The sequence below is a fragment of the Carassius gibelio genome, chromosome B15 (genome assembly GCF_023724105.1).
Source record: "Carassius gibelio isolate Cgi1373 ecotype wild population from Czech Republic chromosome B15, carGib1.2-hapl.c, whole genome shotgun sequence".
Taxonomy (NCBI): domain Eukaryota; kingdom Metazoa; phylum Chordata; class Actinopteri; order Cypriniformes; family Cyprinidae; genus Carassius; species Carassius gibelio.
Window position 1 is genome coordinate 9,336,895 of NC_068410.1, and position 16,538 is coordinate 9,353,432.

Sequence of the window (16,538 nt, forward strand, 5' to 3'; positions counted from 1 at the left end):
CAGACGAAAGAAAAGCGCGCAGTTGTGAGGTAATCCGCTCTTTCACCGAAAATTTATACCAGTGCCCTACATTTACGTTAACGTTACTCCTACAACCAACCTTTAAGATGAGAGCGTAAAACCGAAGCCATATTCGTCTTAGCGCACCAGCACGAATTAATTGTACAGTTACAGTAAAAGTGTTTTAATAGTTTATTCATATTGAATATTGTTAAGCATCTATTAGAATACCCTATAATTACATCTATTTCTCTTATGAGGCTAGATTGATTGACATGTTTTTTAAATGTGTGTAGCACTAAATGTGTTTATACTTATGTTTTAGACAATGGACTTTTTCGTGAAGGAAAGTTTGCAACAATAGAAATTCTGGCTGTTAACTGAGACATTTCAAGGTAAGTAACCTATTTAAATTAATGATACATAAGTTTTCAATTTTACTATGACTTCCAAAAATTATGAAAAAAGACAAATAAGTTGAAATAAGTGTATTGCCACATTCCGTCCAACAAAGCTTCCTTTCATTTACAGTGTACTTTTGCTCCTCCCTACAAGTCCAAACCAGTCTAAGGGTAAAGGGTTGTAAAATTTACTCGCATTAGCCACAAATATTGCCACAAATTTTCTGGAGGGACTGAAAACTGATTTAGTCTGTCTCTAAGTGCAAATGATAGTAGATCCCCACAAAGACTGTAAAAATTTTAACTGTGAGCTGTGTTTTTTTTAAACTTGTGCTTTCTCTGTACTTTTGTCATTTAAGGGCCTTAGTGCAGACATTGTCTTTAAAACCGTTCCTGCCATCTGCACCATATGGATTGGAAAATTGGTGTGCACATCATACACGGAAATTAAGCGGTCCTTCATTGACATTCAACCTGTAAGTTAAAGCAAAATTACAGTGCCCTGTGAAGTCAAGTCACCTTTATGTATTTTGTATAAGACACATGTTGTACAATACAAATCGTTCCAAGAAGTTATTTAAAAAAAAAAAGATGACAGAATTTTCATTTTTGGGTGAATTATCACTTTAACCAATTTAAATTTGCTATTTTAAATGGCGAGCTATTTTAAATGGGGAGGTGATGGAACAGAAGACGATACTACAAACAGTCGATCTGTGTTTCAAACTTTTCTTTGTATATGACATCTACTACTTAAATCCCTCTGCTCCCATTTGAGAGTTTTTGGAACACACAGTCTTTAATAGTTTCTTCTGCACACTGTCTCCTCCTTAAAAACTTTGTATTTAGTAATCAGTAAAACACTTTTTTTTTATTTGATTGATCATCAGTAGGTCCAGCAGCTAGTATATTGATTTTATGATTATTTTTTGTTTTATTATTATATGTTGTGTTCATTTGAAAGTCGTAACATTTGCCAAGTGTGGTAACCCATATTCGGAATTGGTACTCTGCATTTAACCCATCCAAGTGCACACACACAGCAGTGAACACACATCCGGAGCAGTGAGCATCCGGAAAGCAGCTGGGGGTTCAAGAGAGCACTGTTCATTTACTCCCTCCCACCTCCAACTCCAGCCAGCACCGAGACTCAAACCTGTGACTTTCGGGTTACAGGTCCAACTCTCTAACCATTAGGCCACAGCTGTGAACTGTATTTGCACATTTGTGTGTTTGATATGAATATGAATGGACACATTTGTACATCTTGAAAATGTCAGTTGTATTTTTACACATTCTTGTACATTTAAATAAAATATTTTAAAATATATTTGTAAATGTGTTATTTGCATATTAAAATAAAATCTGTAATTTACAACAAAATAGTTTCATAATATGGTTGTATTAACTAATTTTTAATAAAAATACTGATGTTAATTAATATAAATAATTAACTCAACTGTTGGGTAACTTTTAACCCAACAGGATTTTAACCCAATGGGTTGGCTTGAAATAACCCACAGATGGGAAGGTGCTATACCAACCCATAGTTGGGTTACAGATTGGGTTATTTTTAACCCAACATTTTTCAGTGTGTTTTACCTTTGTCTTCCTCTTTTTTGAGTTAGCAACTCCATTATTCAAAGTTATGTGGTTTTGCATGCACAATTAAAACTCCTTCATGCAACAAGTAGTCTTTTTACTAACCTTGCTTTCTGTCTTTTTTTTTGCCTAAATGATCATTTTCACCATTATATTACATATGACACAATCATATGACATCATTCCCCAATTTCGTATATCAAACAAGCCATTTTAATAATTGATTCACATTATTGGGGATTAGCTCCTCAGTGCAGATGCAGATTGTGTCACATTACTCTTTACATCAACACAGAGAATCCCATTCAGCGGTCAAATCCAGGGAGGCCTGCAGATTGGGAAGAGCATCATCTTGAGCGGACGGGTTTTACCAGGGGCTAACAGGTGAGGAACATGAAAGAGTTTTATTCTCATTTTCAAAGTGTTGGGCAACCACAATATGCTGGTTACCTTTAACCTGCGCTGCAAAGGTGCTCTTGATGTATTTTTTAGTAGTACAATTATTTACCAGTTCAGGTGTCACTTCGTGAGCCTTGCAATTATTTTAGAACATATCAAATCAGAGATGAGATGTGACCGATCACACTCTCCTTGTTGTTCTGCAGATTTCATGTGAACCTTCAATGTGGTTCTCATTCCGGGGCTAATATTGCTCTGCACTTTAACCCACGCTATGAGAGCACTGGGTATGTAGTGCTCAACAGCTTCCAGAACATGAACTGGGGCTCAGAGGAGCGCAAACATGAATCTCCCTTTCCCCAAGGCCAAACATTCACTCTCCAGATCCTCGTTGAGCAGGACGAATACAAGGTACAAGGACACTGACTCTAAAATTGAAGTTTCTAAATAGTAGCCATTTGCATCTTTCTTTCTAATCAGCAGAACCATAAATAGTTAATTATTTGAAAGGCATTTCACCTTCATTTCATTAATGACTTTTGTGATGGTTCTCTTTAGATATCTACTAATGGGAGACACTTCATGGACTATAGACACCGCGTTCCATACTCTAATGTGGACATCATCTCGGTGGATGGAATGGTGGAGTTGAACTCTATTGTCTTCCAGAATCCTGCGGTGAGAACTAAAATACATGCGTCGCCACTGCAGAACGTTTCTCAGACTATAACTTAACTTTTGAGCTAGTTTGGAATGACTTTTGTCTGTGCTCATGTCTTTTGTAATGGATTTATTAAGTGATCACAAGTGCAGTTCTTCACATTAAAGCAATATTCAGTATGTGTGGTAGCTGAATGCTTTTAGGCCCAGTTTATTTAAATAACATTTTTGAATGTAATATGACATATATATATATTTGCAATATTATTTACCTCCTATCACCCTGAACCTGTAAGACAGATGGATATCATCTCATATCGTGTCTAACTTTTGAGATAAAAACTCATAAACAGCACTTTATAATAGCAAGCATAGATTTGCAATGTCTTTTGAATGCATTTTGTATATCATCTTATCTTTTTAGTTTTATACAGCACCTCAAGCAGCATTTCAGGTGAGAGCAAAATCAGTTTGAAAAACATAAAATCTGCAGTCCTTAACTTTTTTGTTCAAAATTAAAAAACATTCTGTAATAAGCGAGTGCAGCATGAAATCAGTTTTCCAAACAGTGTTTTTGTCTTGTACTGGATCACTACGATACACCTATAATAAGTGTTTATATTCTGACTATTTAGACTGGTTCGGATAGGTACCGCTGCGGAATAGCCCAGTTCCTGCATGATTCGCCATAGACATTAACAGAGAGAAGTAGCTCTGGGTGCAATATTCTTCCGCAAGATGCACCTTTCCAGGTAGGCACACTTACATCCATGAACATGTTTTACTTTACTGATGCTGTCGTTGTGAGTTGAAAATAATATCGCTCGTGTGTGTTGCAGGTCACTATCTCCTGCGAACCCCTATCATTATCTTTCAAATGGTACACCTTTTTACTTTATTTAACGCTTTATTCACCTGATATATGATATCTGCTCTTATCTATGTTTTCAATTTAGCTGTCTGGCAGACAACATAGGTAATTTCCAAGGTATAACCATATATAAGCAGAATTATTCCACTGCACCAATGAACTCATGAAGAGGTCTGTATTTCCGCGGCTCTCACATGTGAACCTTCAGTGCGGTTCTGGTTCTAAGGTTGATACTGCTCTGCACATAAACCAACGCTATGAGAAAGGCAGTGCACATTTAATGTACTGTACAACATATAGCAGAACGGTACATACCATCTTTATGGTACCTATTTGTTGAAATGGACAGAGTAAATAGTTTTTTCTTTGTTTAATGTTTGATACAAATCTGAAGTGTCTTCTTGATTCTGTTAAAAGAAAATTAATTTGCTCACCCCCATGTTGCTCTGAATCCATCTCTGGAACAACAACAACAAAAAAGGCCATTGTTAAATGTATAAAATTAATAATAATATTAAATAAATATGAAAAATATCTCATTTGGAATGTCACAAGGGTAAGAAAATTATGATATATATATATATATATATATTATTATTATTATTTTTTTTTTTTTCTGTGAACTGTCCCTTTAAGAGTTAGGAGTAGAAGTTTGTTTGTGACATCATCTTACTGTTCTGTCTAATTCAGTTCAAAATCCTCTCCAGTAAAGCGCATTATGATGTGTTTATGAATGGCCATCAAACACACATTTACAAGCATCTCTTTACTAAACTGGACGACATCATGTCTTATTAAGTTTATGGACAGCTGCCGCTGATTTTTGTGTGTGTCTAACAAGGATCCAGTGTCCACAAATAAATGTATGGTTAAAAATACACTTTCTTTTCATTTGGTTTGCAAAATTCAACGGAGCAAATATCTTATGCTGATTAAAGCATACTACATGTCTAAACTTTTGCAATCTTTTGCACTTTGCTAAATATACATCTACATATTAATCAAGATGGAAGTAGAAAACTACCTAAAAGCCTTTTCATCAGAAGTTCAATGTTATCTTTAAATGTTACAAGTGCTACAAGTAATTTTTACAGACAGAGGGTCAAGAACAAAATATTTAAATATTTTAGTGCTGTTGACATTAGCAAAATAGGGACTGGTTTCTGTTGACGTTGTATTTAGATTGATCTCAAGGTGGCAGAAGAAATCTGCTTAATTTGAATTATTTTAAACAGCTTACTGCTAAATTAGCAACTTAACAGCTATCTAATATTATTATATGAAAATGCAATAGGTGAGATATTTAAACTAATTTTTTTTCATGCTTTCATTACACTTCATGACAGTTCAGCTTGTGATTCTTATTACGTGGAGGCCATGTTTGGAAGTCTCTGAGAACCTGACACCTTTTACATTTACATTTATCATTTAGTAGACGCTTTTATCCAAAGCATCTTACAAATGAGAACAATAGAAGCGGTCAGGTCAACAAGAGAACAACAACGGTATACAAGTGCCATGACAAGTCTCAGTTAGTCTAGTACAGAACGCAATGCAAGGTTTTATTTTTTGAAAAGAAGGAAAAGTGCTAGTATTAGTTGGTTAAGTGCTGGCGAAAAAGATGAGTCTTTAGATGTTCCTTGAAAATGAGTAAAGACTCAAGAGGTCATTCCACCAGCTGGGCGCAGTTTTTGTCTCCATGTTTTTCTGTGATGCTGCTGCTCCAATGAACATTTCTTAACCAGTGGCCACACCATAATTTTTTATGGTACAGTGATAGATAATCTTAAGTATTAGAAGAGAATTCAGTCTTATGAATTCAGATTATTGAGGTGGTATATTGCAGAGTATTGCAGCATGGTTACAGAAATGTTAAATTTTTATGTTAGAAGAATATTAGAGGATTTTTCTCCTTATGCAATTGCTCCATATCAAAAGGGGCACATTATTACCTTTTAAAAGGATGGCAGCTTTTGAAATCTTTTTCCTGAGGGTTTATTTTATCTGCTCTTATACAGGTTTGCATTTTATGGCAGATATTTCTAGGTAATTTCCAGTAAAGGTATATCTATTAAAAAAGGACAAATATTCCACTGTTTATCTTAGATATGTGTGACTCTTAGACTCTCATGTATCTCTTTGGTTATATTTTCACTGTTAAGCCAACAGTAGTCTACATGTCTGTTTCTGGACTATAGTTATCTCCCCTTTATACTTGTTTGCATTTTACTGGTAGAAAATATTTCTAGGTCATTTTCAGGTAGCTATATCTACCTAGAATATTGTGTATAGCATTTGTATAATATATGGGCGGTCTTAAAATCACAGCTATATTAAGACGATTCACCTTGGTTTACCATCCTCGGTGCTCCAACCTTGGTCTTGAATACCCATCTGAAGATTTGCATTGAGACTGCGGAAAAGAAGGAACTGGCAGAATGGCAGATTCTCAGATTTTTCACAAACCAGTACGTAACATTTTTAATATAAGACTCTTTACTAAATACTTCACATCAGCATGTTCACATACCAGTAGTAATGAAGGGTTTAGAGATTTAGGTATGCAGCAATGTTTTGGGTGTTTTGTCAGATTGAGTCGTTTTATTATTTTATTTCCCAGATATTTATCATGGTTACAATGTGATATTGCATAAATATGCTTACTGTATTCACATCTCAGACACAGTCCGCAATTACTCAAGGGATACCAATCACAGGGGGCTTGAAGGAAGGGAAGACTATTGTCATAATTGGACGGATTTTGTCAAATGCTCACAAGTGAGTATTTTTTCATGTTCATCTCAAAGGACGGAATATTACCATGGACATTGTTTGTTTAGTATACAGTTTTCATTGTGTTCTCCAGATCATATATCAGCCTCAAGGATGGTACTCATTCCTCTGCTAAAACTGCTCTGTGCATTAGCCCACACTTCGAGGATGATCACCCACACATACTGTACAAGACCTTCCAAAACGGTAGCTGGGACTCAGATCAACCCACTTCTATGTCTCCTCTCCTCCAAGGCCAACAGTTCACCATCAAGATCCTTGTCACCGCACAGGCATATGAGGTATTTATTATTTAAAAGCCATTTATTTAGCTGTAAAATCCCCCAAAATGACATTCAGTCAAGCTCCAAACATGACTGGCAGGTAAGATAGTGACTCCTCTTTCATTACTACGTCTTTTACCAATTTGCTGTTTTATTTTTTTCTTCACAATTGCTAGGACACCTTTCTCAATTTGGTCACTTTAATTCCATTTACCAAATTCCATCCTAGCAAAGCAGGAAATACAAAATGCATACAAAATGCTAGGGGTGCTCCGATCACGATCGGCCGATCGTTAATGCGCATCTCGTCAGTAAAGCCGGTTCTCTAATCAGCGGTTAATTCCATCAGGTGCGTGATTTCACATAGAGCAGCTGTTACTACACAGAGCCGTTGTTAACTGAGAAGATGCGTCAAAAAACGCTGAAAATTAACCTGATTTGCGCATCTTCTCTATTAACAACGGCTCTGTGTATTAACAGCTACTCTATGTGAAATCACGCACCTGATGGAATTAACAGCTGATTAGAGAACCGGCTTTACTGACGAGATGCGCATAACGATCGGCCGATCGTGATCGGAGCACCCCTACAAAATGCATTAAAATGACAAAACATTTCACACGTGCTTTAAATCAACTCATTCTTCTATTAAAATGGCAAAAGCTGTCACTCACCAAACACATTTTTCAATCATAAACTAATGCACTTAAACACTAGCAACAATTAGCATTATACAATTAGTATATTCAGTATCCACTGCAGTATGTTATGTACATCTTCACATTACTGTACAAAACTATTTCTACATTGTGCCTTTTGTATAGATGTAACCGAAAGACATAAAAAAATAAAAAATAAATAAAAAAAACAACTGTCAACTTTCTAGCCACAAATTACAGGAAATAAATCTTTATTCAGTACACTACTGTTCTGTTTCTGTACTAGCTGAATGAAAAGAATGATTGATTTCCACAGTTTTGCTCATTATACAATGGCTCTCCACAGATAAGTGCCAACGGGGAAGAATTAATGGTCTATAATCACCGTATGCCGTTCGCTCAAATGAACATCATCTCAATGGAGGGAATGGAGCTGGATTTCTTTGGCCATCTTGTGGTTAGAATAAAAATATGCTACCCTTATTGAGCATAAAGTTCAGCATTATTAAAATGTTATATACTTTCCTATATTTTACAGTTTCATAAAAATCAGGTGGCATCGTACAAAAAAGAACTGATCAATGGATTAAAGCCTGGCAAAGTCATTGTTATTCATGGAACTGTTAACTCTGACTGTAAAAGGTCTGAAAAATTCTTTCTTCCTGACATACATCACTAGCATTTTCACACTTTCTTTGTAAATGTACAGATAATATCAAAAACCGTTTATGTTTATGATAACATATCCACTCTTCTGTTCCATTCTTCATTAGGATTGTGATTAATCTGCGCCACAGGTATGGGATTGCATTTCACTACCTGTGCCATTTTGAGAAGAATGCAGTTGTTCGCAATACCTGGGAGAACGGGCAGTGGGGGCGAGAAGAAAGGAGTGGAGACATCCCTTTTGCAAATGGAGAGTTCTTTGAGGTAGGCTGGCACACTGACATGTAGATGCTTTTTCTGTTTAAATGGACAGAGTAATACAGTAATAGATTTTTGCACAGTTGAATGGACAAAAGATGATAACATAATTTTCGCAAAAATTTGGTTTGCTAATGGGTTGTGAATGACACAAGGGCAAGTAAATGATAACAGAATTTAAATTTTTGCGTGAACTGTCTCTTTAAGAGTATATGTTTGTTTGTGACATCAGAAGAAGTATCTTACTGTCAATTTTAAATGTGTGATTCAGATGAAAATCACCTGCAAAGCAAAGCAGTATGATGTGTCAGTGAACGGCCAGCAAGCACACACTTACAAGCATCGCTTTACTAATCTGGATGACATCGATATTGTTGAAGTTTGTGAAGATCTACAGTTGTTTTCTCTGGAAGTCAAGGATCCATAGGAAGTGCATATGTAAAACTTCCACAAATAAGTTCATATGCTTAAAACTACTTTTTTTTGTTGTTAATGGCTTTGAAATATTAAACTGCTGGAGATAACATATAATTTTTTTCTGCTACCACACACCTTTTATCACAGCACTCTTTTCTGTATGCATAAAATAACCTTTGTCAAACTGAGCAGTGACCTATACAACAGATAGTATTGTATGAAATGCTGTATCTCATAATGTAGTGCATGCAACTGAACCTTTTAAAACATTTCCAGTGAAATAAATGGGAGTAATATGTAGCTAATGTTTCAATGACTATAAAAAAATGTGTGTAGCTTCCTTTTATTTTTCATAAATATTATCATAAGGTGTAATAATAAGCAATGCCTTATCATTATATCTCCTTTATTCGCTACATATATATGCAGCCTTATTTACCTCCACAACCAGCCTTTGCAGTGAGTACTATCACCCTGAACCTGTAAGACAGATGGATATCATCTCATACCAAGTCCTATGGAAAGCCTAATTAACTTTTAATCTATAAGCTGTACTAGTATCTTTTTTAATGTTACTAGTACTTATTTTTTAGATACTAGTATCTTTTCCATTTAGTACTAATACTTATTCAGTAGGTACTAGTGCTTATTCACTAACTACTAGTGCTTATTCTTTAGGTACTAGTGTCTTTTGTAAAGTTACTAGTACTTATTCATCAGATACTAGTACTTAATTATTAGGTACAGGTATTTATTAATTAGATACTAGTACTTATTGATTAAATACTAGTACTTATTTATTAGATACTAGTATTTATTTATTAGGCAGTAGTACTTATTCATTAGATACTAGTACTTAAAGGGGGTGAAATGCTCGTTTTCACTCAATATCCTGTTAATCTTGAGTACCTATAGAGTAGTACTGCATCCTTCATAACTCCAAAAAGCCTTTAGTTTTATTATATTTATAAGAGAAAGATAGTCTGTACCGATTTTTCCCGGAAAAACACGAGCGGCTGGAGGCGTGATGTGTGGGCGGAGCTAAAGAATCACGAGCGCGAGTAGGCTTTTGCGTTGAGAGCTGGAAGCTGTGACATTACTGTGAGGAAAAAAACATCATCCAAAACATACCATGGCTAACAGTCAGATTCAGCGTATATTTATGATCCAGAATCAGATCCCGAGGCTGAAATTGAACAAGAGCAGCAGCCGCAGCAACGACTATAGCAGGACGTCTCTATGTAGTATATATTGAACCTGTATATATTTGCTTAGCGGTTTTGGAAAATGACTAAGTTCCACTTTATGTTGTCTATTTTTTTTTTAAGGTGTACATGTGGAAAGTGCAGTTTGATCGCATGTTGTTTACTTGATGTGCTTACGCGCCGATAGCTAAGTTAACAACACAGAGATATTTGAAGCAGTTTTACTCACCGCCTGCGGTTTCAACACACGATCGTGACCCTTTTTCGTTGGGACAACATTATCCTTAAGAAATGAACGATATGCAAATCCGGCGTCAAACTGGGCCTTGTTTGTAAAACACAGAGCCATACTCGAAAAAAACTTTCCGAAACTTGTGACAAACCGGAAGGAGTATTTTTGGAAAATTTTTACTTCAAACGTACAACTTAATTTTTGAAACTTTGTCCATGTTTAGCATGGGAATCCAACTCTTTAACAGTGTAAAAAACTCAGTATGCATGAAATAGCATTTCACCCCCCCCCCCCCCCTTAATTCAATAGTGACTAGTAACCTTTATATTGTTACTAGTAACAAATTTAATTTTTTGCTATTGACTTCTATGGGGTTCCGTCATTGAGATATCAACTACTACGGAAAGCCTTTTTAATATTTATTCTATAATCTGTACTAGTATCTTTTTTTCATGTTACTAGTACTTATTTTTTAGACACTAGTATCTTTTCCATTGAGGATTAGTACTTATTCATTAGGTACTAGTGCTTATTCATTAACTACTAGTGCTTATTCTTTAGGTACTAGTGTCTTTTGTAAAGTTACTAGTACTTATTCATTAGATACTAGTACTTATTCCAATAGTGACTAGTATTTAATTAAACTATCCGTGTTAACAAAAAATAGAACTAGTACTTATTTTTTAGTCACTAGTAACTTTTTAGACCACAGATGTCCTGAACTTAATAAATAATAGTACTTTTTAAATTTGCATTTCTGCCCAGTATGGTAGTTGTATGTTGAATATTAATGAGCCAGCAACATATAGGAGAGAGATTAAACAGGAAACAGAAACAAGGAGATGGATGTACTTTTTTTTATAAAACCAAATAGAAAAAAAAAAACAATTATTTTTTACACAAGCACACTGAAAACGTATTTTTGTCAGTTTTTAACTGTAATTTCATAAATATAGTAGCCTAATGTGTTTGTTGGTCTTTCAGTGACCTCGGCTGGCAGGATAGAGATACGACACCAATTGTATTTGCTGTTAGTTTCCTATTTTTCCTCGAGTAAAAACAATAAATATCATACACAAGCTGTATGTTAACTTTATTTATTTATTTTTTCATATATAGTTATGCCCAAAAATATGGACACCCTTGGTAAACATGATCAAAGAAGCCTGTGAAGATTAATCTGCATTGTTAATCCTTTTGATCTTTTATTTAAAAAATTCACAAAAATCGAACCTTTCTTTGGATAATAATAATGGGGGAAATGTCATTATGATATAAATGTTTTTCTATAATACACATTGGCCACAATTAAGAACACCCCATAAGAAATTCTTATGAGTAAAATAACTCTAAAGTATATTCCCAGTCATATTCACAATTTTGAGCACTCCAGAGTGATTATGAACATGAAATTATCCAGCCATTGCTTCCTGTTTCACAGAAATATAAAAAAGAGGGAAAACAAAGCCCAAATGCCCTTAATCATCCATCACAATGTGAAAAACCAAAGAATATATTTCTGATGTGCAGCATAAGATAATTGAGCTTCACAAATTAGAAAGTGACTTTAACAAATGAGCTAGAGCAGTGAAAATTCCCATTTCCACCATCAGGGCAATAATTAAGAATTTCCAATCAACAGAAAATGTTAACAATCTGCCTGGAAGAGGATGTGTGTCTATATCGTCCTAATGCATGGTGAGAAAGAGAGTTTGAGTGGCTAAAGACTCTCCAAGGATCACAGCTGTTGAATTGCAGAAAATAGTTGAGTCTCGGGCTCAGAAAACCTTTAAAAAAAAATAGTCAAACAGCACCTACATCACCAGATGTTGTTTGGGAGGGTTACAAGAAAAATTATTTTGCCCATTTATTAATTTTTTTTCATTTTACTTTTTCTTACCATTTCTTTACTTTGTGTATCCTAGCCGGGGAACGACACACCTGAGCCCTAAAAGGAGACATTGTTATCCCTCACTACGTGTTCGACGATGAATCATCCTTATGAATTTTGATTGTAATCATCCTCTCCTTTGTTCTTCCTAACCTCCCTACATTTGGAAATGCAATCCAAGTTTTAGCATCTCATCCAACGTTGAGATCAATTGAATAGAGATACGTGTTGAACAACTGTCGCCTTCGCAGCCTCCCTGGTGAGCGGTCCAACTGTAAGGTGTATGGTGTCAATCCCGTCAGACTAAGAAAAGAGATATCAGAATTATTATTGTATTCTTTTGTCCAAAACAAGAAATATAATAATATTGTTTACCTTTTTGATAACATTTAATTGGAAAAAATTATTTTCCTAATTTGAAAAACATAAAATTTTGCTTGTAATTAAATTTGTTTTTCACCTCTTTCTCAATTTTCCTCTTCCTCATTAGAGTGACAAAGTCTTCGCATCTCTAGTCTACTTAGACACCCTGAGACCAACACAGTCATCACCACACTTCACTAGTGGTTCACAATCACTGATACAACACTTAGTTGTCCCACCACACATAGGCTTTTACTCCACACAGATCCTCTTCTCCCTAGCGTGCCAACATGCCGCAGACTGCAGACCCCATTGCCCATGGGGAAGATGTGAACATTTGGCTGAGAGGCATGACAGACAGCCTCACTCCAAAGACATTTGAACTGTTATTATTTTTAATAATAATCCTAATCCTGAGAAGATTCCTGACACAAGATTCAAGCCAGAAAAACAACCACGAGGAGCTAGTCAAGATCACGGTCTCACTAAGCTATTCCTTCACAACCCAGCTGAAACTGAGCGACAAGCACATCACCCACCTTCAAGAGGAGCTGACACGTGCTCAACGTCGCATAGACAAGCTGGAAATGAAAGTTCAAGATCAACTCAAAGCACCCAGCGAGAGGGAGCGGGAAACAACGGAACAAGTTATGAAGCTCCAAGCAGCCCTGGCAGCAGCTCAGCTCGACCAGCAACATGCAACGGCTGCTCAGAAAGACCTGGTAAACAGACTGCAGTATGCCGAACAGCTACTAGAGAAAGCCAAGCTAGACATCAGAAACAAGAATTCTGAAATCAGTGCTTTGAAAGACCACCTCGAAAAGTACAGAACTGAAACTGACAATCTGACCCAACAACTAGATGATACCAATGATGAGCTCTACATGGTCAGAAAAGAACTCCAATATGCTTACAAGCACAAACAAGAGCCAAGGAAAGAGAAACCTCTCTTAGCCTCATCACTGCTGAGCAGAGCAGAGTCCCACATCCAAGAACTGGCATATGACGAAAGGAGCGAAGGGCCACAACCCAAAACCTCAACTGCCTTCGCCACACACCCTTTCCTGCCAACGAAAGAAAACCTCCCGTCCAAGACCTTGGAGCTGCACACGGGATGACCATCAAAGACCTCAACAAGCTGTCTAAAAACATCAGCAGGTTCAACCCGAACTCCACAGAGGGCCACGACATCTAGGCTTACCTGCAACATATTGAATTTCATCTGGAAATCAGACCTCATGTGACTGACAGAGACTGGTTATACCTCCTTAGAGCCACGTCCAGTCCCGAGGTATGAAACTTTCTAGATCGACAGCCCAGTCAAACTGAGCCTAAAAGAGGATGTGAACTTCGAAACACTCTTCCTAAAGAATCTGCACCCTGGAGTCAGTCACCATCTAGGTGTCATGGCCTGTCCGAACTCCATGACTATCCAACAGTTGCGTGACATAACACAGAAGGCCTATAACAAGCAGAAGATGGCCTCAAAGAAAGGTAACAAAACCTTTACACTTTTGAACTCTGTTAACAAAGACTCAAGCCTTACACTGGACAACACCCAGTGGCATCACAACACCAGAGTCTTCCATCAAGAGTACAGAGAGCGTGATGCCCATATCCACGACCGTTTTCAGCCCAACTGCTGGAAAAATCCATGGGACCAGCCAAGCGTCTCAAGAAACCAAAAGGTCAACATCTGGAAACCTAACCAGATATCCAAAGGTAATCACCTGACTTGTCCAAGAGCAACTTGTGTGGGTAAGCGACAACAAAACCCACCTCAGCACCACTCAGACATGCACAGTGCTGAGTATGCACAAGAACATGACAGCTTACCATTAGAAGACATGGAACAAGTCATGAAACAACTAAGAGAGTTCCTTCAAGACCATTTACATGCATGTGATCACAAAGTTGAGTCATGCTCGCTGCGACCAGCGACAGAACGGAAGGCCGGTGATCACCTTGTGCACCACATCAGAGATGACAAGCACCTGTTCAACAACGACCCAGAACGAACAAGTCTTTCACGGCCAACTGTTGATGAAAAATCTGAGGTACTAAAGGACATCACCTCAGTCACCTAACACAGTCATTAACAAACTGTCAAATTAACTCCAAGAACCACATTCCCTGTCTGTGCAACAGCAACCACCAGAGCACAGAAGGTCAGAAAGTCTGCTACAGCCAGAAGGCATCACAAGAAGAATGCAACATAGGAGACAAAGTTTTGCAACCCAGCTGCACACAGCCATGCCAAACTGCCTCTGACTGTCTGCTAAAGAACTTCGTGCCTTGCTGGACTGACCCTCATTAGACCATGGACACGCCCTCATCCAAGCCAAGGATGCAGAGAGCCAGTCTTCAGTGACATGCTAGAAAAAGGGGGAGACAACACAGACTTGAACAGATCTGACCACACATGCACTACACCATTAACACACACAACATTACCTACACCCAGAGGTAAACACATCTACTGATAACACATTCAACAAACATATTCTTCCCACAGGTAGAATTTCCAACTTGTAGTGTAACAAAGTTACACATACCCACCATGAAGAAACGTGCAGCCATCCTCACAATAGGTAGAACACCTGACACTAAGTTAAGGTCCACGACACACTAGCTGTTCCTGACATCCTAGTTCAATAGTAGTTGTAACCCATGCTAGGAAAACCCACAGCAGCCTTGTCTTGTTTTGTTCTTCTTTTACCTATCCTTCTCCTTCCCCTCTTTCCTGAGTGAAACGCCTAGACACCCTGCAAGGGTCGAAGGTCTGATATTAGGATTGACTCGCAACACCTAATATCCGCCAGCCACTCTAAACTGAATGGAAGCCAGAGAGCTCCATTCAGGATAGGTCAATTCATTTAATTGAAAATGAGATTACTAGGAAACTAACGGTAAACGTGTAAAGTAAGACAACCTAGAAGAACCAAACAAAGTTAACCACAAATTTGATTGATGAATCAAAATAAAACAACAATTTCCAAGACGATCTAAACTATCCTCAATGTGCTAAACTACATTGACTAATTGAACTTAACCACATGTACCTAAATAACTTGATGCCTGCACCAGTACAGTAACTGTCATGGAGGTGTTGTCTTGCTGTTTGCTGTGTTTGTCTGCTTCTTCTGCCTTTGTTTCTCCAGCGATTGACGATGTCTTCAGCTAAACACCTAGCCGATCGAAAGGGGGATATGTAACAGAAATGACTCGAACCAGACGAATGAAAGAGTCTATCAGGGCTGTGTTTGAAACATGGAGCCGAATTCCTCAGGAAGTCATAAAACATTCTGTGCCACAAGTCCCAAGCAAGATGAGCAACCAACTTGTTTCAGTTTTTTTTATTCGCTTTGGTACTATTTTCACAAGCAAGGTGTACATTTTCACAACTCATAGTGCTAATATCACATCAGATCATCAAAAGTGCACTTTTTTCAAACATTTCAGCATATTTTCGATTGTGTTAGTACAATACACAAAACCACAAAGTATCCTTTTCACTACACAAAATAAGTGTTTCATTCACAGTAACCACCTTTCATAAATCTCTTACTATCCAACTTTTGATTTGCATCTCTTCTCGTTCAGTTTAATACATTTGTCTATTATTTAATCCAACTGATCTTAATGGTTAATCACTGAACAGTTTGGTAAACCTATAGATTTTAAATTGGTTTGTCAGCAATATACAGTATATGGATTTTGTGAACTACAGAAATAAAAATGCATGTTTGTACGAACATATAAATTATGTCCAAGTGCCTACATGGACAACGTGGAGGAAACATCTCCATGTGTGCAGCTATCGCTGAAGATGGTGTTGTAGGACCTAGGCCATTACTT

At 37.0% G+C, this 16,538-nt stretch overlaps 2 protein-coding genes and 1 long non-coding RNA gene across 9 annotated transcripts in view; 2 read left to right on the forward strand and 1 right to left on the reverse strand.

The window, feature by feature from the left end:
• Window positions 1-16,538, reverse strand: part of LOC127972374 (uncharacterized) — a 36,786-nt gene that overhangs the window by 10,725 nt on the left and 9,523 nt on the right. The window contains exon 2 of one of the 2 annotated variants that reach the window (XR_008157079.1): window positions 4,958-5,885. This is a non-coding gene — a long non-coding RNA (uncharacterized LOC127972374). The remainder of the gene's footprint in view (window positions 1-4,957; window positions 5,886-16,538) is intronic. The other variant, XR_008157078.1, reaches the window with a different exon arrangement.
• Window positions 1-16,538, forward strand: part of LOC127972372 (32 kDa beta-galactoside-binding lectin-like) — a 39,406-nt gene that overhangs the window by 10,099 nt on the left and 12,769 nt on the right. The window contains exons 1-2 of one of the 6 annotated variants that reach the window (XM_052575834.1): window positions 6,005-6,401; window positions 6,614-6,711. The exons of 1 other annotated variant lie outside the window; for it this stretch is intronic. In XM_052575834.1, the coding sequence (XP_052431794.1) occupies window positions 6,372-6,401; window positions 6,614-6,711 (128 nt within the window). In that variant the 5' untranslated portion in view covers window positions 6,005-6,371. Of the gene's footprint in view, window positions 1-5,449; window positions 5,599-6,004; window positions 6,402-6,613; window positions 6,712-16,538 lie in introns of those variants that run through there. 4 more of the 6 variants (XM_052575830.1, XM_052575831.1, XM_052575833.1 and 1 more) reach the window with 4 other exon arrangements.
• LOC127972371 (32 kDa beta-galactoside-binding lectin) overlaps window positions 1-16,538 on the forward strand; it is a 39,264-nt gene that overhangs the window by 9,957 nt on the left and 12,769 nt on the right. The window lies entirely within an intron of this gene.